Raw genomic sequence first — 22,273 nt, 5'->3', positions numbered from 1 at the left:
AGCGAATGGGAGAAAGGGGGATGGGCTTATGGAATTATTGGGGTAGTATTTGGACGACCAAGGTAGCTAGCTATACCAAAAGGACGCTAGCTCATATTGTGGTTGCAATCGTAATTATGAAATATAATTTTTTAGCAAACTAGCTAGTTAAGTAAACCATTATTATGCATGGCTATTTTTTTAATGGACTAGCTAGTTGGCTCAACGTTTTGCTCTCAGTCATGTGCTGTGCTCGAGTCTCACTTCATAAATGTAGCTAGGCTAGCTAGTTAGACTAGCAAATGCTGTTGTGGTCTTCTAGCTAGCTAACTATTTATCGGCAGGTGGACTGCAAGTCCATGGCACCACACAGATCGATTCAGTCGTATTATATTGATCAGCTTTACCTAACAGTCGGGCAGTTGTTGCTATAATATCTGCCTTTGCTCTTTGTTTTGGCGCAGCAGCTACGCTACCTGCTGTCCTTGCATGCCATATTCCGATGGATCCTGGCGGAAGTGACCTGGATTCGAGTCTTCCCCATCCCGAGAACCCGTGCCTGATCGTGGAGGACTCCCAGCCCGATAGTGCAGCACTGGAGGACGACCCGGACAGCAGCTACCGCGCCCTGCTCGCCCGCCGCTTGTCCAGCCTGCAGCCCGCCACCTCCCACAGCCCTGTACTGGTGAGTAGCACGGTGTAGCGACAGATCAAGGTAACAAGTGGACATGGGCTTGAACCAGCGACTGTGGTTATGCGGAGAGTACAGTTACAGTAAACCTCCTGTGCCATAATGATCCATGTCTACTGGCAGGAGTAGTACCATAGATTAAGAGAAAGAGCCATAGATGAAAATATCTCTAGGATATATATGCCTGGGAGGTTGCCCATCTGTACAATTACTTTGCCCTACTTGCACCAATGTCACTTGATGTATCCATAATTCTATGCAAAGATGGTAATTTCTGTGATTGACATACTGCAGCGTGGAAATCAGGAGAGTAGCCACTGAGGACAGACAGCCAGAGCAGGGCTCGAACCAGCGACTCAGAGGGCAAGTACACTAACGTTACATCCTGTAACATAAAGGTCTAGAGACCTTTTGAGAGGCGGTAATATGCTTTCTGGTCATACAGGGAGGGGAGACGATAGGAGTATTGTTTTTGTCAGTTCCTCCTAGCCTGGTCCCAGATCAGTTTGTGTTTTTGCCTACTCCATTGTCAAGCAAGAGAGCAGAAATGGACTGGCACCCAGGTAAAGATCCTCCTACTACCTTAGAGCAGGAACAGACTGGCACCCAGGCTAAGATCCTCCTACTACCTTAGAGCAGGAAGAGACTGGCACCCAGGCTAAGATCCTCCTACTACCTTAGAGCAGGAACAGACTGGCACCCAGGCTAAGTTCCTCCTACTACCTTAGTTTGTTGTCTGATGACCTCAAAGGAACTTTGGGGCATATCATCTTAGGTTGGGACATGACATTACTTACCTCTATAAGTCTTAACAACTGATCTAGGACTTGTTTTGTTGTGAAGCTCATATTCATCAATGTTAGAAGTGTGAGGATAACACATCTCAAGTCAGTTGTCAAGAGCAGAATATCACTTGGCCCAATTTGAATCCTTTGAAAATACATCTCTCCATCCTGCATGCCATGGAGTCAATACTGACACAATTGGATAGGTGACAGCAAGGGTTTCATCACATAGCTTTCACCAATCCAGTCATGTCAGATCAGTAATTGTCCTACTTCATGGGAAGGAGTGATGCCTGTTGTAATATGAACAGGGCCACTGAATCCAGCTGTCTCTCTCCCCAGGAGCTGATCTCCTCTCCGGCAGGAAACAGATACTCCGAGACAGACAGCCAATCAGAGAGGATCCAGAACAACAATCACAACGGGCCAGGTTGGTCTCTCACTCTGTGACCATAAAGGACAGAGATTGGATACCTGGGGCCGTATGATCAGTTCCCCCTTCCATGTAATTCTATTCACTGTGATCTAAAAGGCCAAACTGATCCTAAATCAGCACTCCTACTCTGATATGTTTGATACGGCCCCTCACCATTTGAAGCTGTGGTTCTCTGTATGTGACTGCTGTGATGAGTAACCTTGCCTGGGACCCGAAGAGTTGCATTGGCTCCCCAAGACTATGCTTTGGTTTAGTGGTCTAATGCACTCTTCTGGCGTGCAGGAAACCCGGGTTCGAACCCCATCGCTTACGTAGATTTGGAACATTTAGTGGGGTGTTGGTCACTCCCGATACCAAATGAATGTACCCTCCGAAGCACTAAAAGTCCAGGCCGCTAAGTTTAGGGCACAGCAAAGAGTAAGTGTGGAATTTAAACCCTGGTTTCAACCATTGCAGCTTTTTTCTGAGTAATAACATGCATATAGCCTATTGATAACACTGGTTTCTCTGTGATAGCATTGAAAGCAGTTGATAGCATTTGTCTCCCCATAGCAGACATTGTATTCTGTCTTAAACCTGTTGAATTCATTTTCTTTAGTCAACCAGGAGGAAAGTCAAGTCCTAGAAGTTTGTTCGCTCCCCAATACAAGGAGGTAGGTACTAGGTAAACATCGTCACCAAGATGCAGTGAATTGAAGCATTTGTAAGAGCATTGAGATGTTTGAGGAGTAGGCTGCATTCCAAATGGACCCTGGCCCCTGCCTACTACCTAGACACTCCTGTAGATCTGAGAGGATTGGATAGGTGGATGCAATATGCCGACATTTCCACCTAGCCAATCAGAAGGCAAGATGACGCTATAACACTTATATCTATCCAATCACCTCCAATCTACAGAGGCAGCTATGATGTAAGGGGCAGGCTAGGGGTCGGTTTGGAATTCAGCAAAAATCTGCTTTACGTTGACATCTTGATCCCTGAAACCATCAGGTGTGCTACAGGAGGCATGGCCATGGAGTCTGGGGCGGACTCCACTACACAATGCGCCCAGTCTGAAGGTACGAGCAGTTTTTAACAGAGAAAGAAATAACCATCTGAGACATGTCTCTGAGACAATATACTGTAGCTGTGTAAGCTTTGAAATGCTCCTTGTTGGAAGCATTATTTTTAGGCTATACCACTTCTTTGTCATCACCAGTTCAATATTGCATTTCATGAATCATGATTTTGAGCTGTTTATGTTGTGTGTGTGTGTTTTAGGAGGAGTGTCCCAGTTTGGTTTTCTGGAGCTTTCTGAGAGCCAGGGTCTGGGTGAAGTGGTGGCGAACAGTCAGGAGGAGGAGGGGCCTACTGCTGCCCAGACAGACAGCCAGAGACACAACAAGCCAGGTAACAATACTACCGGTAGGTCATCTTTACTTCACCTGAGTCCAGGGTCGTGTTTAGTAGGTGGAAAACGTTTGAAACTGGGAGAAATAGGGGGGTAGTACCTGGGTCGTAGTCATTAGGCAACAAACTGAAGTTCTGAGGAAAACTGAGAGGGACTACCTGAACTTGTCCAGTAAGAAATTTGCTTTTATGTCGTTTTCCATAGCAAAATGTTTTGCTACATTGTGCCTAATGAATACGACCCTGAACATGTTCATTAAGAATAAGAACACAGACATTTTTTCCCCCCGTTGCTAAATGTTTTGCTGCAGTGAATAGGACCCAGTTAAAATCAAAGTGAAACATATTTTGTTGACTTGTCATTGTTTTGTTGTCACCAGGTGAACAGAAGAATATGACAACGGGCTTACCTTCAGGCAGTCAGGACAGCAAATCCAAGAGGTGAGAATATCCATCGGTAGGATGCATACCTACAAGATCATATTTTGTCATAAAACCTCAGTGTACCACAAGGGCTCGAGAGTCAAGCTTTAAAGGTCCAGTGCAGTCAAAAACGTGATTTTCCTGTGTTTTATATATAGTACCAGTCAAAAGTTTGGACACCTACTCATTCAAGGGTTTTTCTTTATTTTTACAATTTTCTACATTGTAGAATAATAGTGAAGACATCAAAACTATGAAATAACACATATGGAATCATGTAGTAACCAAAAAAGTGTTAAACAAATCAAAATATATTTTATATTTGAGGTTCTTCAAATAGCTACCCTTTGCCTTGATGACAGCTTTGCACACTCTTGGCATTCTCTCAACCAGCTTCACCTGGAATGCTTTTCCAACAGTCTTGAAGGAGTTCCCACATATGCTGAGCACTTGTTGGCAGCTTTTCCTTAACTCTGCGGTCCGACTCATCCCAAACCATCTAAATTTGGTTGAGATCGGGGGATTGTGGAGGCCAGGTCATCTGATGCAGCACTCCATCACTCTCCTTCTTGGTAAAATAGCCCTTACACAGCCTGGAGGTGTGTTGGGTCATTGTCCTGTTGAAAAACAAATGATAGTCCCACTAAGCGCAAACCAGATGCGATGGCATATCACTGCAGAATGCTGTGGTAGCCATGCTGGTTAAGTGTGCCTTGAATTCTAAATAAATCACAGACATTGTCACCATCAAAGCACCCCCACACCATAACACATCCTCCTCCATGCTTTACTGTGGGAAATACACATGCTGAGATCATCCGTTCACCCACACTGTGTCTCACAAAGACACAGCGGTTGGAACCAAAATTCTCCAATTTGGACTCCAGACAATGGACACATTTCCACCGGTCTAATGTCCATTGCTCCTGTTTCTTGGCCCAAGCAGGTCTCTTCTTCTTATTGGCGTCCTTTAGTAGTGGTTTCTTTGCAGCAATTCGACCATGAAGGCCTGATTCACACAGTTTCCTTGAACAGTTGATGTTGAGATGTGTCTGTTACTTGAACTCTGTGAAGCATTTATTTGGGCTGCAATTTCTGAGGCTGGTAACTAATGAACTTATCCTCTGCAGCAGAGGTAACTCTGGGTCTTCCATTCCTGTGGCGGTCCTCATGAGAGCCAGTTTCATCATAGCACTTGATGGTTTTTGCAACTGCACTTGAAGAAACTTTCAAAGTTCTTGAAATGTTCCGTATTGACTGACCTTCATGTCTTTAAAGTAATAATGGACTGTCGTTTATCTTTGCTTATTTGAGCTGTTCTTGCCATAATATGGACTTGGTCTTTTACAAACCTTGTCACAACACAACTGATTGGCTCAAACGCATTAAGAAGGAAAGAAATCACACAAATTAACTTTTAAGAAAGCACACCTGTTAATAGAAATGCATTCCAGGTGACACCTCATGAAGCTGGTTGAGAGAATGCCAAGAGTGTGCAAAGCTGTCATCAAGGCAAAGGGTGGCTATTTGAAGAATCTCAAATATAAAATATATTTTGATTTGTTTTAACACTTTTTTGGTTACTACATGATTCCATGTGTTATTTCATAGTTTTGATGTCTTCACTATTATTCTACAATGTAGAAAATAGTAAAAAATAAAGAAACACCCTTGAATGAGTAGGTGTGTCCAAACATTTGACTGGTAGTGTATATTACCACATTATCTGGTTTGAATAATACAGACATTGTGAAAATTATGATAATGCCCTTTTAGCGTAATAGCTGTTTGAAAAGACCGCCTATAATTTCTTCCTGTTTTTTGGTGGGATGGAGTTTTGGCCTGCCTGGTGACATCACCAGGCGGTTAATTCGTTAATAGACCAATAAGAAAGAGAGTTCCAAACCTGTCTGCCATTAACAGCTAGTTTTCAGTTTCTCCCTCCCCACTTTTTCACTCCCAGACAGTCCTAGCTGGGAAGTTGCTGTTTTCAAAGAAGCTATTTTTGTTTCTTTTGACCATTTTAATTGAAAACAATCACAGTAAGATACTTAATTGTTACCCAGAATGTATTTGATATTGAGATAAAAACGGCTGCATTGGGCCTTTAAAAAGAAGGCTGAAAATGAAAACCTTAATTGGAAGATTCACGTGAATCACACATTGATGTCAGTGGGACATTGGTAGTCGTTTATAAAGCTAGGATTCGGCCCCAAAATGATCGATCCATACCTCACAGATTTACACATGTTAGTTCTGTTGCTCAATCCCAAATCGATTCCTAGACGCTATCTTATGCACCTGTGGAGATCTGGGAGGATTTGATAGATGTAAGCAATATGGTAATGAGTCTATCTTGCCCAATAGCGTAGGTGGAATTTTCATCATATTGCTTTCACATCAACTTCTCTAAGATCTCCAGAAGTAAATGAAAGGTGTAAGAGTTGATTTGGAATTGGGCATTAGTTAAATGAAGTGTCTGGTGCTTCCCCCAGGTCGGAGGTGAGCTCTAGCAGCTCGTCGGAGTCCCTGGGTCGGGCCGGCCGGGAACTGAGTGTCCAGGCTTTGCTCCACTCCCAGGGCCTGCAGGCCTCAGAGGACCAGGATCCCAAAGGGGACGACTCTGAGCTGCTGTCCTCTCAGGAGGACCTCTTCGACGCTGACAGGACAGGTGGGTCATCCATCTGTCCACTCACCCAAACTATCTCTCTGTGTTAAAGATATATACTGTCAGGGCTTACAGTACTTCTCCAGTTGGAGCAGCTCTTGTTGGAAGAGGTTAAAAAAGTGTAGTCAGTTGTTCACAAAACAATTTCAAGGAGAGCAGTTATCAACAGTTGACATGAACAACTGATCACAAAATGAACAGATGTTAATGGAGTTCTCTCTCTCTCTCATTCTCTCTCTCTCTCTAGGCACAAGGGTGGACAGCACAGTGTCAGAGCCAGAGAACCAAGCCGTGCCCACCCTTACCCCCGCCAACACCCTGCGTCTGCTGCACCTCTCTGGGCAGGGCACCCTGGTGCAGGAGAGCCTATCCCAGTAAGACAACTCTCGCCTCAACACTATACTGCACACTCCCACTGAGTAGTATTCCTGTTGTTTGGGTTGGCATGGGTTGTGTTCAGTAGGACAAGGCATACCAAAGCGTTTTGCAACGAAAAAGGAAAATCTGTGTTCCAATTGGACAAGTTGAGGTAGCACTTTATTGTTTCAAATCGTTTTGTCCCTACTGAACACATCCAGCAATTCTGTGTTGTCCTCCTCAGAGGAAGAATGATTGTTGCATTCATCTTTGCCTTCTCTTCCTATAGGAACTCTGTTGACTTTGTAGCACCCACCCAGGAAAATTTGAGCCAAACACCTTTTATCGTCCCCAGTTCACCGACAGGACAAGAAAATGAAATGGGTAACTAAACTTTATTTTATCCGGTTGACATGTCAGTTGTTTTAGAGTCTATGCTGAAAAATAGAACTCAGTGATACACTTCTGGTAACCCCGCAGGTGCCGATGAACCAATGGACACGTCTATGCCTCCGGAGGACCAATCGGATGGCAAGGAGGAGGAGCCAATGGACATGGACCCAGCTCCTAAGTCACGCCCCTCGGCGTCCACCCCAGTATTCCAGAACTCCCCAGATTTTGTGTTGGAGAGGACCCTCTCTCTGCCTACCCAGCCTGAGTTCTCTCATGTATGTATCTTTACTCCATTGACCAGACAGTGGAAAAAATCTATTCAGTTAGCACTGAACTCAATGGCCGTGTCCGGTTACCCGTTTTTGTGTCCTAAATAGTAGGCTGTTTGGGAATGTGAAAAATAGAATGTTTTATTATATGTGGAATTTCGAAAACGTTGTTTGCTTTAAATGCCTGTATGTCATACTCATGGATTTCCATGTAGTAGGAACTCTCAGACCGATGTGTGTTTGACAACAGCTGATAATCAGATAAGGGGTCGGGCTGTACCAAAATGAAAGAATGGCGGGGGAACAACCAAATTGTGCATTAGATGACGCCTTCTCAGTATGGATGAGCCTAGTATTACGTTTTGACAGTTTAGTCATTTAGCAGACGCTCTTATCCAGAGAGACTAACAGTTAGTGCATTCATCTTAAGATATCTAGGTGGGACAACCACAAATCTCAGTCATAGTAAGTACATTTTTCCTCAATAAAGTAAAGTCTGACACACAGTATGTTGATATTTGTTGCTTACTGCTTATGTTTTTACTAAACAGTTTGTTCTAAATAGTATGTAGTATGGTTAGTACATAGTATATACTTTTAGTAAGTAGTAGGCAAGAGTGAGGTCTTTACGTTTCTGTACTGACATTTTACAAGTACACAACTTTCACAGTTTGAATGTATCAATATATGGAGACCAGGGACCTACCTTTACCTCCCCTTATTCTTCACTCATTATGGATTATATTGGTTTATTATGATGATCAAGAATCTCAGTATTCAATCAGTCCTTCTATAGGTTCATAAAACACCATCAATTTAGTGTCTTATTTTTCTCTTTCCAAAGGATGTATTTGTCCCAACCCAGAGCCAAGAGGCTGGAAGCAGTAGCACAGCTCCACAAGAGATGAACAGCAGGAAAGTGACGTCATCATCCCAACCCACATCACTGGAGTCAAGCTCATCCAAGATGGCCGCCGCAGCCGCCCAGCCCAAAGCACCTACAACAACTGACCGTGAACGCTCTGTGACGGATTCTTTCCAACTGGAGCTGTCTGTGAATACTCAGAGCTGTAGTCTGGCCCAGCAGGCTTCAATGCAGGCTGGGGGGAAGGATGTCGAGGAGGACAGCCAGGCTACACAGATAGAAGAAGGTCTGGACGGACCCCTACGGAAAGACACCAGTGACTCTGTAATGTCACGTAACAGCCAGAAGAGGGAAAGTAACGGGGTCCCCTCCGACCCAAAAACCTCTGCTATTTTGCCTAAAGTTCCTCAGGTGCCTGACTTGCTGAAGATTAGCGGGGAAAGTGCCAGGAGAGAGGAATGTAACACATCACAGAAGTCTGACACGCACAAACAGACAACCTTGAATGTACGCAGTGTGAATGTAGGTCACGATGGTATCAATGTGACCAAAACAGATAGTTCTCTGAAGCAGAATGCCAAGGCCTCTTCCCCCTCTCCCTCCTCCCAACAGAAGCTTGAAACCATAGACTTGTTAACCCCTAGCAGCTGTGTGCAGGAGACGCCTTCTTCCTCCAATAGCACTCCCTGTAGTTTGGCCTCCCTGTCTCAGTCTCAAGCCCAGTCTGTTTTCTCACAGATGTCTCGCGTGGGCTCAGTGAAGGCTCTCTCGCCGAGTCCAGGTGTTTCTGTAGACTCTAGAAGAGATGGAGGAGGAAGGAGAGAAGTAGGAGAAGCCGGAGGAGGGGGAGTGGGAAGCCCGATAAGCTCACAGAAAAACCAGGACCCGGCTAAATCCAGACAGTCTTTGTCACAGGAGCGTGGAGGCACTGCTACCAACAGCCCCAAGGAGAAAAACATAGCAGATGAAGAAGAGATGGAGGAGGAGGAGGGAGAGAAGCAGCAGGACAGCACATTGGGGCCCGAGGGCTCAGGCCTCTATCTGTCTCTCTCTCAGAGCCAGGTGCTTTCTCCAGAGCCCATGGAGGAAGGAGGAGAGGAGGAAGAAAAACAAGGGAGGTTCCCTGTCTCGCACTCCAGGAGCGAGGGAGGAGGAGAGGATGAGAGCTGCGGCAGCGTCATTGTGCTGGAGGAGAGCGAGAGGAGCTCCCAGCTCCTGGAGAAGGAAGTGACGTCGCCGTCGAAGATGGGCACGTCTCAGCCAGTGGCAAGCCGGCGGGGGTCGGTGTCGTCAAATGGCACGGGGTCACAGCTGAAGGACACCCAGCGGGTACCAATCGGACTCTCCCAGACTGAAAAGGAAGCAGAGGGGCTCCGTGACAAGAGCCTCAGTGACAGCTCTGGAGGTGAGACGCCTAGATGCCTGTGGAGATATAGGGTGACTCAACAGTGCTTTCTTGATTCCTTGATTCCTTTCTTTCCTTCTCAAAACACATTGTAGGAAAAGATCAGAGGGGAGGAACCTCAGACCTTCTTCCCTCAGACCTCCTCCAGTGCGTTTTGAGGAGAGAGGACACGAGGAATCGAGGAAAGACTATTAAGAATCAATGAAGTAGATAGACAGCTTTTGAAGTGATTCAATTAATTAGTAGATCTCCCCCCCCCAATGTGCTTGCCTTTCTGACCACTGATAGGTGAAAATACTTGATAGGTTTTCCTCCACTTGCTTTCATGTGTCCTAGTCCCTTCAGATCAGTGGCCATGAAGGGAAGGCAGTGATGAAAGACTATTGGCCAACTCTATTTAAGTGTATTGTCCCTGCAGTGAATCCATTGGGCTACCAGGACTATATAAGCCTTAGTTTTCTATGGTTTCCTTAGTAGTCATTTTGAAGCTATTACATTCAGTTCAGAGATTGTAATGGTTGTTGTTTGTATTAATATTTGTCCTCTGCAGAGATCCCATTCCACTTCACTCTCCCCAAAGAAGGCGAGCTGATTGGCCCTCCTGTGAGTGCCACTCCTCCTCTGATCAGCCAGTTGAAGCAGACACCGAGACACAGCACTCCGATTGGTGGGTTTCTCCCTCTCAGGAAATATTATTTACATTTTACATTTTATTCATTTAGCAGACGCTCTTATCCAGAGCGACTTACAGTTAGTGAGTGCATACATTTTTCATACTGCCCCCCCGTGGGAATCGAACCCACAACCCTGGCGTTGCAAGCGCCATGCTCTACCAACTGAGCTACAGGAGGCTATTATCACCTGGCTCTCTCCACAGCCAGATTTACTGTGTGAACTGAAGCAAAGTATTCTAACCACCCACCTATACATTCTCACACCTCACTTTACACTCACTCTCTATCCCACCTACCTAACCACACACAAACAAACACACACACACACTCGCCCTCACACATAAACATACAAACTCACCCTCTCTCTCCTATTCACCCACTCAGGTACACACACACACACACTCTCTCTCCCACCTACTCCTTTACACAAACACTGTTGTTCTCCCACTCACCTCCACTCATCATTCCAGTATCATGGTTCACTACTAGAATCCCCCAGAGAGGCTCTGATCTTATCCGGAGAGGATCTGATCTGATCCGAAGGGGCTCTGATCTTATCCGAAGGGGCTCTGATCTTATCCGAAGGGGCTCTGATCTGATCCGGAGGGGCTCTGATCTGATCCGGAGGGGCTCTGATCTTATCCGGAGGGGCTCTGATCTGATCCGGAGAGGATCTGATCTGATCCGGAGAGGATCTGATCTGATCCGGAGGGGCTCTGATCTGATCCGGAGGGGCTCTGATCTGATCCGGAGGGGCTCTGATCTGATCCGGAGAGGCTCTGATCTGATCCGGAGAGGCTCTGATCTGATCAGGAGGGGCTCTGATCTGATCCGATTACATTGTGGTGGTCGTTGGCTCTTTTTGTTTTCCTCAGAGATGACTTTCTTCTCTGAGAAGTCTGCGGCGGCGGGTGACATTTCCACGGAGACAGCGATGGCGACCAGCGAAATCATGGCGGGGGAGAGTGGCGAGGACACGGCCGAAGGGGATGATGGGAAACTGAGTTTGCGGATGAAGCTGGTGACGCCTGTGGAGGAGGGCAGCTCAGAGCGCTTCAGCTTGCAGAGTAAGAGCTGTTATAGGCCGCTAATTCATGTGTTATTACCACGTTATTACCTCATTATTCAAATAACAGAAATAGGACAGCACTCCGGTAAATAAACTTAAATTGACATATTTGTATTGCCGCACAAACATTTCGGGTATGAGTCCTTCTTCAGCGTGCAAGGCAATGGCAATCAGTGTCACAACAAACAACACACAGGTGGGCATAATTATAAAATCCCAGTCAGTTTTTATTTATTTTACCTTTATTTAACTAGGCAAGTCAGTTAAGAACAAATTCTTATTTACAATGACGGCCTACACCGGCCAAACCCGGACGACGCTGGGCCAATTGTGCGCCGCCTTATGGGACTCCCAATCACGGCCGGTTGTGATACAGCCTGGAATCGAACCAGGGGGTCTGTAGTGATGCCTCAAGCACTGAGATGTAGTGCCTTAGACCGCTGCGCCACTTGGGAGCCCAATGGATTGGCCCAATCAAGAGATCCAAGCAGAGGGAGCTGAGGGGGAAACATGACAATCAAATAAAGATAGACACACAATACAAATAGATTATGATGTCATTACCTAAATGTTTGGTCTATTTAGAACCTACTACAAAAAAACAAGAGAAATAACATTCCTCATTAAGGCCTTCTGGGTTAGCACGTTATTACCACTGGAATAGAAATGATAGCTGTTGTAATGGTTTATATTCCAATGCCTGCTTATAAACAGGTTATGACCACTGTGACATGATATGACCACGTATGTTACCTTTTGGTTTGCCTATGGATGTTCAAGAGATCTGTATGTTATTTTCTTATGATTCTGTGTGTTGATGCCATAGAGGGGCAAGTGACTATCTTTCAAATGGTACAATGGTCCATAGAAATTCACAGAAAATGCATTCAGCATCAAACAATCTCCAACTATGTACATAGAATTAAAGGGGTTTCATATGACTACTGAAGCGTATCCATTGATGTATAGAAATGTGACATCCTCTGCTGACTCACACCTTTACTGCAAGAATAGACGTCTCAGTTTGTTGATTTATTTTGTTCAACCCCCAAAAAGCCCAAATGAAACGCTTTTATTTTCCTCCCAGAGCCACCGCTATCAGACGAGGAAGGCTCTGTCTCCAAGGTTACCACCGTTGTCAAGGCTGTAACCAGGTAACCCGCTTTGGATTCTATGCAAGGCAGCCCGATTTCAGACTTTTTCCCCTGCCTGGGATTTGAGCCGTTTCCCAAATGTATTCCTACAACTCATTATCACGATTCAGCTTCATATTTTTTTAAAATATATTTTAGTCATTTAGCAGACGCTCTTATCCAGAGCGACTTACAGTAGTGAGTGCATACATTTTCATACTTTTTTCATACTGGGATGCCTATTTGTACTCTGTACCCCAAATAAGAACCCTGTTGAGAGTATTATAGAATAATAATTTGTATAGATACAAAGATGCTTAATACAGTATGTTACAACCATCAGATGCGTAAGTGAATGATAATGGCTGACATTTGCATGTATTTGCATATACATGTATTACCTGACTTTATGTCAGGTCATTTGGTTTCCATGGTGTGTTTGTGAGTAGCTCATCCTTTTACCATGCACAGTTGAGTTGACACTCGGGTTACAAAAGTAGTTATGAATTCGCTGGAGGGTTGCTGGCGTCAGTATCCTAGATTCCGTCACCTGCCGTTGTCGAGCAAGGCACTTATCCCCTGGCTGCTCAGGGGATCTCTCTGTGCGTGTGCGTGTGTGTGTGTGTGTCGGGGGGTTTGGTTCAAGTATAAAGACACATTTCCGTTCTTCCCCAAGGGAAATGGAGAATACAGCAACTGCATTGCAAGGCAATTTGATGACATACTATTGGCTTGTTGTCTGACCAGTGTCCCCCTCCCCAGCCCCCTGCCCAGCCCCTCTGTGTTCAGCAGGGTGAGGGAGGCCCACAGACAGGTAATGGAGGACCAGGCCGAGGCCCATCCCAGTGGCCCTGGAACCCCTGTCAGGTAAACAACGTGTATGGCCTCTGACCTGGGTCGTGTTCATCAGGTCACAGTGTGGCACAACATTTTTTTAATGTTGCGCAATGCAAAACTAAAACAAGCGTTTCTTAGTGGATACATTTGGATTGTAGGCTACCTCCCAGTTTCGCACTGATCTCTTCCGCTGCATGCCTGCTGAACACGACCCTGCTTACTTACCTCATGTCATTTCTGATAACGATGATGATAAGGATAGTTATTTTAAGCACCTTTGAAAACTGTAACGTTTGTCTCTGAACATTTGGTGCCGACCTGAAGTATAGTTTGTTGATTCCCAGTATAATAGCTCCCCCTGCTGGCCATAATGAGAGCCTAGTAGCCACACAAGCCTAATGTCTATAGTGGCCTCAGAGTATCCATTCTGTTTTAAAGTACTGTAAAACGTCAATGAAATACAGTCTCAAATAGCTGCTTGTCCCTTTTAAAAGCCGGCAGTGGCACACATTTCAGCAAATAAACGCCTGTTTGAAATAAACGCTGGGTCTAAATTAATTGTTACCATGAATTGTTTACGAGGTTTAATGTTTGATTTGTTACATTCAATAATTCAGTAATGATGGCAGTCATCTGTTTTTATCACCAGTAAAAAACTGCTAGCTATTTTCTAACTGCTGAGAACCCTAGAAATCTTCCGATCGCACTCTAGTGGCGAAAGTAAGAATTGCCTAAATTGCACAGTCAAAGAGGAGAACAATTATTGTCAAGGAAATGTTTTTTTTTATTTTTTATATAGAGGCATACTAAGACAAACAATTTGACAGTGTGTAAATGATAACACATCAGTGCAGGAAATGAAGAAAATATATTATAATGCTGGAATTAAACAATTAACTATGCAAATTAGCAAAAGCTGTGTGCATTAAGGAAAAGATGTCTGGCTCAAATAGAAGCCTGTCTCTAATAGAAGCCTGTCTCTAATAGAAGCCTGTTGTGTTCAGGGATTTAAGCAAATAAACGTCTGGGCTATTAATTGAAGTTTTCCGGTATGACAGTTTGAGATCAACAAGGGATATATTGTGTCCATTTGACCTTGACAGCCCTCCACCTGTCCTGGTATATCTTTACAATTCTGGAAGTAGGTTATGTGCGTGCGTGCGAGAGAGACCTACTTCTTATAGCTATTTTGGGTACCATTCATGCCCCCTCAGAGAGATGGAGGCTCTGTCTGGTTTTGTCCTGTCGGGGTGTTATAACAAGGTCATTTTCAAGGTGTCCACACCACACACCACAGCCCTAGTTGTACCTGCTCTCTGTCTCTGGCCTACCATTACAGGACTACAGAGACAATACTGAAACCTTTATTAACATTTGGCAAAGGATGATATCAGCCCTTATATAAGTGCCTTCAGAAAGTATTCAAACCCCTTGACTTTTTCCACATTTTGGTGTGTTACAGCCTGAATTTAAAATTGATTAAAGTGATATTTTTTTGTCACTGGCCTATACACAATACCCTATAATGTCAAAGGGGAATTCTGACTTTTGGAATTTTAACAAATTAATAAAAAATAAAAATCTGAAATATCTTGAGTCAATAAGTATTCAACCCCTTTGTTATGGCAAGCCTAAATGAGCGTGATGAGCCAACCTAACCCGGACGACGCTGGGCCTATTGTGCGCCACCCTATGTTAACACAACAAAATGTGGAATAAGTCAAGAGATATGAAAACTTTCTGAAGGCACTGTATATTTATATGTGCATACATGTATTTTCATTAGTCCTGAAAGGGCTTTATAGTGTACGGACTCACCCCATCCATGTGTAGCGCCCCTCTGGGTGATGCACGGCTGCCATTTTGGCTCTTGAACGCTCACCACACAATGAAAGTGATTGATTGTGCCATTGACATATGAAATGTCTCTCTCACCTTTCACAGAGGGGAACTGTTCAGCTCACCCTCACAGCAGACAAGCTCCCAAAGACCCGCCATCTCCTCTCCTTCCCTTGGATGCATCAGCCTCCCCAACAGCCAATCGGAGCCCCCCTCCAGCCCCCGCCAGGAAGTGAAGTGTATGTTGCCATTGGGGCTCAGAGAGAAAGCGCCTCCAGCTGAACCATCCACCCCAGGCCGTCCAGCAGTGCCTACCCCACAGACAGGCACCGCAGCTGGGGAGAGAGAGTCGTGTGGGCCCCCGGAGCCATCCACCCCCACCAGAGCCGCTGCCATCAGACAGAGGGCTGTGTCCCAGCAGACAAGCTTTGACAACACCATCTCTCCCAGTTCACCCAGTAAGGTAAGAGCCACTGGGTAGCTACAATGATATGGTTGATCATATTAAAGGGAATAGAAAGAGATGATGAGATTCCTGTCCGTTATTCTTCTAGCCTAACCGCCATTCCCCCCCCCCCCCCCCTCTCTCTCTCTCCATCCACCTTGCTTGTCTCATGTCCTCATGTTTTCTCTCTCCCTCTCTCTCTCTCTTCATCCACCTTGCTTGTCTCATGTCCTCATGTTTTCTCTCTCTCTCTCTCCCTCTCTCTCTCTCTCTCTCTCTCTCCATCCACCTTGCTTGTCTCATATCCTCATGTTCTCTCTCTCTCTCTCTCTCTCTCTGTCTTCATCCACGTTGCTTGTCTCATGTCCTTATGTGTTCTCGTCTCTCTCTGTCTCTGTCTTCATCCACCTTGCTTGTCTCATATCCTCATGTTTTCTCTCTCTCTCTCTCTCTCTCTCTCTCTCTCTCTCTCTCTCTCTCTCTCTCTCTCTCTCTCTCTCTCTCTCTCTCTCTCTCTCTCTCTCTCTCTCTTCATCCACCTTGCTTGTCTGATGTCCTCATGTTCTCTCTCTCTCTCTCTCTCTCTCTCTCTCTCTCTCTCCACCTTGCTTGTCTCATATCCTCATGTTCTCTCTCTCTCTCTCTCTCTCTCTGTCTTCATCCACCTTGCTTGTCTCATATCCTCATGTTTTCTCTCTCTCTCTCTCTCTCTCTCTCTCTCTCTTCATCCACCTTGCTTGTCTGATGTCCTCATGTTCTCTCTCTCTCTCTCTCTCTCTCTCTCTCTCTCTTCATCCACGTTGCTTGTCTCATGTCCTCATGCTTCCTCGTCTCTCTCCCTCTAGCTCTGTCAGAGAGTGGCGTCTCAGCAGACCAGTTTTGATGCGGCTGGCCCCAGGTCTCCAACAGCCAGCGTAAGGGTCCTTAGATACCTCACACCTCCTGTCCTTCTTACAATGTCAAAATGGAACAGAAACAAACCATTGTCCCTTCTGCTAGCCCCTACACCTTAACGGTTAGCAGATCAGGATTGGCATCATGTTTGAAATTCAATTCATGAATTGACAATTGCTTATTGTATTTTATGGTTTTATCAAAATCAGGAAGTAAACTGAAATGATCTTTGACAGAATATAAAACTGGATTGACCTTGTAGCAGATCAAGGGCCGTATGTATCAAACGTCTCAGGAGTGCTGATCTAGGATCAGGTTCAACCTGCCTATGTAATCTTATTCATTATGATCTCTGAGGCATAACTGATCCTAGATCAGCACTTCTGCTCTGAGATACTTCATACATACAGCCCCTGATATGTGTAAGCAAAGAACACGTGCTGAGGGTCAAGGGTTAACTCCACCCCCTTCTGTGTGACAGGGCGAGCCAGAGACCCCGCCCTCGAGGGCAGCCGCCGGCCCCGCCCATCGCAGACACGTGCGGACCATTCAGGAAGTGCGGACGACGGTCACACGCATCATCACAGATGTGTACTACGAGGATGGGAGAGAGGTGGACCGTAAGATCACTGAGGTGGGACCAAGCAAGGCATTTAGCTCATAGACCTTTACTTTCTCCAACTCGTTCTTTTTGTCATTGATTACGCCTCACTGTTGCGGTGTGTGTATGTGTCTTCCCGGTGTGTGTGTGTGTCTTCCCGGTGTGTGTGTCTTCCCGGTGTGTGTGTGTGTGTGTCTTCTTGGAGTGTGTGTCTTCTTGGTGTGTGTGTATGCGTGCATGTGTGTCCCTTCTTTCTGTTCCTCAGGAGTCAGAGGAGCCGGTGGTGGACAGCCGTGTGTTGGACAGCGACATCTCTCCGTGTCGCACCGGCAGCTCCATGACCTCCGGTGACCTGGGTGATGTCAGCTCTCTGTCCTCCAAGGCTTCCAGCCTGCAGCACAGCTCCGGGGGCACCAGCACAGTCAGGGGCCCTGCCCAGAGGGACCCCGACTTTATCATGCCGCCCAGCCGAGGGGCCAAGTCTGCCAGGTACTGTAATGGACATGGGTTTGAATTGGATTATTATATAAAAACATTTATGCATGCAGTTCCTTTCCTGATCTGAATTGATGGAATTGACCTCCGACATTTCCGTCTAGTGACTGCCTTCTGCCTTCTTGTAATGAGTGGCCCTCAGTCTTTTGTAACATGATTTATATCCATGCTCTGACACTATTTACTGTGCTTATTTCTTAGTCTTAATCTCTGTTGTCTTCGCACTCACATTTGCACACCTGTCAACAACACAAACATGGGAGAAACTAAATCATTCCTATACTAGACAAGGGTTCAGTATCTTTAAGTTCCCTCTTAACCATAGAAATAGAATTACTAGAAGTGACATTCTATGTCTATGCTTTTAACCACTCTCACGTGTTGACAGGTATGCATGCAAATGTCAGTCTTTGACTTTGTCCACTGTCTAACTACCCCTCCGCCACATCCACAACCCCCCAACCCAACACCCAGATAAGTTATTCTAAGATCCCCCTATCAACACATATGGTAAGGCCTTATCCACAACTGCTCCCCTAGCTGGACCAACCCATGTGGCCACAGTATGGGTGTCCATCATCTGCCCCCTGTCTGCTGTGTGGACCGTCCCTCTCTTGGTAGGACTTGGCCTGGGCACAGATTTAGGATCAGCTAACCCTCCCCCAACCCTAACCTTAACCATCATGAGGAAAAACATAAAACTGACCTTAGTTCAGCTTTTATGGGATGATTCATCCTTCCCTGTCCCTCTACTCTCTGTCTGCAGCCCCAGGAGGGGTAGTGGGCCGCAGCAGAGGGGCCACAGGGGTCAAGTGGCGGGGTCAGAGTTCATGGGAGAGAGAGTTCAAGGACTTCATGGGTCGCGGGCCTTCACCCCACTGACGCCCCGCGGAAGAGCCAGGCGGGGCAGGCCTCCGTCCCGCTCACCTCTGTCCAGGTGAGCCCTGTCTAGGGACGCCACTGGAGCTGTAGTGGGTCAGAGGTCCAGAAACACCTAGTGACATCATCAAAAGCAGACATTAGCTGCATGTTCAAACACAACTACATCCACGCCAGCACGTACGTAGCCAATTGTGCCTTCCCAAAATTGTGATGCAACGCGATTCAACTGGTGTGCAACACATGGACACATGGGAGTTGGTTGCTTCCCGACATCATTCAGCGTTCTAAAACGTGTAGGTGCGTGTATGTTTTTTCCAAACTTTGAAAACAAGTAAACCTGAGATGACAGACACTGAGATATATAATGAAACCTTAGCATAGAGTACAGAAATGGCTTTAGAACAAGGATCCTCCAACCTGCTCTTCACAGAGAGCTGCAGTACCGCAGGTATTTGTTATAGACCAGTGTTACTGTCTCTCCAATCCCATACTGTCCCTGCTAACCAGTGTTACTGTCTCTCCAATCCCATACTGGCCCTGCTAACCAGTGTTACTGTCTCTCCAATCCCATACTGGCCCTGCTAACCAGTGTTACTGTCTCTCCAATCCCATACTGTCCCTGCTAACCAGTGTTACTGTCTCTCCAATCCCATACTGGCCCTGCTAACCAGTGTTACTGTCTCTCCAATCCCATACTGGCCCTGCTAACCAGTGTTACTGTCTCTCCAATCCCATACTGTCCCTGCTAACCAGTGTTACTGTCTCTCCAATCCCATACTGTCCCTGCTAACCAGTGTTACTGTCTCTCCAATCCCATACTGGCCCTGCTAACCAGTGTTACTGTCTCTCCAATCCCATACTGTCCCTGCTAACCAGTGTTACTGTCTCTCCAATCCCATACTGTCCCTGCTAACCAGTGTTACTGTCTCTCCAATCCCATACTGTCCCTGCTAACCAGTGTTACTGTCTCTCCAATCCCATACTGGCCCTGCTAACCAGTGTTACTGTCTCTCCAATCCCATACTGGCCCTGCTAACCAGTGTTACTGTCTCTCCAATCCCATACTGTCCCTGCTAACATTCTCCTTTTCCTGCCTTCACTAATCATCTCAATGCAACACAACTGTCTCCTTTACCTGTCTTCACTAATCATCTCAATGCAACACAACTGGCTCCTTTACCTGTCTTCACTAATCATCTCAATGCAACACAACTCTCTCCTTTTCCTGTCTTCACTAATCATCTCAATGCAACACAACTTTCTCCTTTACCTGACTTCACTAATCATCTCAATGCAACACAACTGTCCCTGTCTAACATGTATGTTTCTTATTTACTATAAAGAACCCAAACTTTAAATCACTACTGGTAGAAATGTACAGTATATAGAACATTACTAGTCTGTTCCACTGGAGAAGTAATGCTGATCTATTCTTTACATAATGTTTCTAAACATATCTGTCTGTAATGTTCAAAACGTTGATGGTGCTCTTTGTCCTATTGACTCTGCCAGGGGTGCCGGCGTCCCGCGTGCCAATGCCCGCGGCCAAGCCCTGTCCTCCTCTGAGGATGAGCCCTACACCCGCCTGTGTCCCACCCCGCGCATCCCAGACAGCCCTGCGGTCCCCAGCCACTCCTCCACGTCTCTCCTCACCACCACCTCCCCAGATGAAGGCAGTCCAGCTGGGAGCAGCTTCGTGGGGCTTCGCGTGGTGGCCAAGTGGTCCAGCAACGGCTACTTCTACTCGGGCCGCATCACCAAGGACCTGGGCGAGGGGCGTTTCCGGCTGCTCTTCGATGACAGCTATGAGTGCGAGGTCACGGGCAAGGACATCCTGCTGTGTGACCCCATCCCCCTGGACACTGAGGTCACGGCACTGCTGGAGGACGAGTACTTCAGCACAGGTGATGCCGTGTTCAAAACAACTAAGAACTCTGAAAAATATGAGGTCAAATCATGACGTCAGTGATCTTCAGGTCGGAAAGTCGGAGCTCTAGAAAGAGACCCGAGGTCCCGAGTTGGAATTCCGAGTTGGATGACCGTTCGAATCGTTTTTTCCCAGTCAGAGCTCATTTTCTTCCTAGTTCCCAGTTGTTTTGAAAGCTCGGAAGTCTGAGATTTCCGAGTTCCCAGTTCTGAGTTCCCAGTTGTTATAAACGCGGCATGAGAGGGGGAGGGGAGAGGACAGATTGTTTACACTCCCAAAGTTTCCACTTGAACAATCCCTGTCATGGATTTAAAAGCAATGGATTGGTTTGGTGTAAGCATTGGCTGGAGGAAGTTTCCCCCATGGTTAAACCCATGACAGGGAGTGTGCAAACACGTGTGGAGAATCTGGATGCTGGACAGGAGAAGACAGGAGAAGAGAGAATGGGGTTAGAATGGGTTTGGAGTAGAGGATAGAATAATGGGACACAACACAGCCCCATGGCTGAGAAGAAGTCAGGCTGTCACTGGAAACTCTTTTCTCTTCATGTGGTTGGCCCTTTTCCCATTTCTGTCTTTAAATGGAAAAGAAGCTCCAACACATTAGTGATCCTGACTCTCTACAAATGTAATGGATCTTCAGTGGAGCGTTAACATCACCAGTGTGCTGTAGTCTCTCTTCAATTCACTATATTGGTTTTCTCCATGTTGCTGATATGATTCTATGTGAATTTGACTGTTTTTCAACCCTTCTCTCTCTTTGCCTTGTCTCTCCAGGTCTAGTGAAGGGCTACAAGATGGAGGGCGAGGAGCTGTTCTACAGTGTGGAGAAGCAGGGCCAGACTACAGCCACTACAGCTGGAGAGAGGGAGGGCCAGACTACAGCCACTACAGCTGGAGAGAGGGAGGGCCAGACTACAGCCACTACAGCTGGAGAGAGGGAGGGCCAGACTACAGCCACTACAGCTGGAGAGAGGGAGGGCCAGACTACAGCCACTACAGCTGGAGAGAGGGAGGGCCAGACTACAGCCACTACAGCTGGAGAGAGGGAGGGCCAGACTACAGCCACTACAGCTGGAGAGAGGGAGGGCCAGACTACAGCCACTACAGCTGGAGAGAGGGAGGGCCAGACTACAGCCACTACAGCTGGAGAGAGGGAGGGCCAGACTACAGCCACTACAGCTGGAGAGAGGGAGGGCCAGACTACAGCCACTACAGCTGGAGAGAGGGAGGGCCAGACTACAGCCACTACAGCTGGAGAGAGGGAGGGCCAGACTACAGCCACTACAGCTGGAGAGAGGCAGTGGTACAACCGCAGTTCCGTCATCCTGACCATGGAGCAAGGCAACAGGCTGAGAGAACAGTACGGCCTGGGGCCCTACGAGCCCTCCACGCCCCTGACCAAGGCCTCCGACATCAGCCTGGGTAAGACAACCACAAAGCTTTGAGGACTGACTGAGTTAGAACCACATAGCCGTGCCCTGGCAAGAACCTCAAGTACCCTTTCCACGGCCTCCCGAGTGCGCAGCGGTCTAAGGCACTGCAGTGCTTGAGGCGTCACTACAGATCCGGGTTCGATCCCGAGCTGTGTCGCAGCCGGCCACGACCGGGAGACCCATGAGTCGGCTCACAATTGGCTCAGCGTCGTCCAGGTTAGGGGAGGGTTGGCCGGCTGGGATGTCCTTGTCCCATCGCACTCTAGGTACTCCTGTGGCGGGCCGGGCGCATGCATGCTGACACGGTCGCCAATTGTACGGTGTTTCCTCCGACACATTGGTGAGGCTGGCTTCCGGGTTAAGTGAGCAGTGTGTCAAGAAG

At 46.7% G+C, this 22,273-nt stretch overlaps 2 protein-coding genes across 2 annotated transcripts in view; both read left to right on the top strand.

Moving 5' to 3' along the window:
• The window catches only part of LOC311111392 (uncharacterized protein), a gene marked incomplete at both ends in the record, with an annotated part of 153,995 nt that overhangs the window by 36,452 nt on the left and 95,270 nt on the right, over positions 1 to 22,273 (top strand).
• Positions 31 to 22,273, top strand: part of LOC311111646 (TP53-binding protein 1-like) — a 27,457-nt gene continuing 5,214 nt past the window's right edge. The window contains exons 1-23 of the mRNA XM_084154426.1: positions 31 to 62; positions 444 to 664; positions 1,798 to 1,885; positions 2,490 to 2,544; positions 2,882 to 2,949; positions 3,152 to 3,280; positions 3,661 to 3,721; positions 6,199 to 6,374; positions 6,619 to 6,745; positions 7,018 to 7,112; positions 7,209 to 7,396; positions 8,235 to 9,660; positions 10,211 to 10,327; positions 11,210 to 11,401; positions 12,491 to 12,557; positions 13,299 to 13,403; positions 15,318 to 15,675; positions 16,503 to 16,571; positions 17,033 to 17,185; positions 17,418 to 17,641; positions 18,414 to 18,584; positions 20,042 to 20,433; positions 21,233 to 21,880. Coding sequence (XP_084010552.1) covers positions 482 to 664; positions 1,798 to 1,885; positions 2,490 to 2,544; positions 2,882 to 2,949; positions 3,152 to 3,280; positions 3,661 to 3,721; positions 6,199 to 6,374; positions 6,619 to 6,745; positions 7,018 to 7,112; positions 7,209 to 7,396; positions 8,235 to 9,660; positions 10,211 to 10,327; positions 11,210 to 11,401; positions 12,491 to 12,557; positions 13,299 to 13,403; positions 15,318 to 15,675; positions 16,503 to 16,571; positions 17,033 to 17,185; positions 17,418 to 17,641; positions 18,414 to 18,584; positions 20,042 to 20,433; positions 21,233 to 21,880 — 5,092 coding nt within the window. The 5' untranslated portion in view covers positions 31 to 62; positions 444 to 481. The remainder of the gene's footprint in view (positions 63 to 443; positions 665 to 1,797; positions 1,886 to 2,489; positions 2,545 to 2,881; positions 2,950 to 3,151; positions 3,281 to 3,660; positions 3,722 to 6,198; positions 6,375 to 6,618; positions 6,746 to 7,017; positions 7,113 to 7,208; positions 7,397 to 8,234; positions 9,661 to 10,210; positions 10,328 to 11,209; positions 11,402 to 12,490; positions 12,558 to 13,298; positions 13,404 to 15,317; positions 15,676 to 16,502; positions 16,572 to 17,032; positions 17,186 to 17,417; positions 17,642 to 18,413; positions 18,585 to 20,041; positions 20,434 to 21,232; positions 21,881 to 22,273) is intronic.

The sequence above is a fragment of the Coregonus lavaretus genome (genome assembly GCF_964263955.1).
Source record: "Coregonus lavaretus genome assembly, chromosome: 37".
NCBI lineage: Eukaryota > Metazoa > Chordata > Actinopteri > Salmoniformes > Salmonidae > Coregonus > Coregonus lavaretus.
This window is presented reverse-complemented; position numbering and strand designations above follow the sequence as displayed.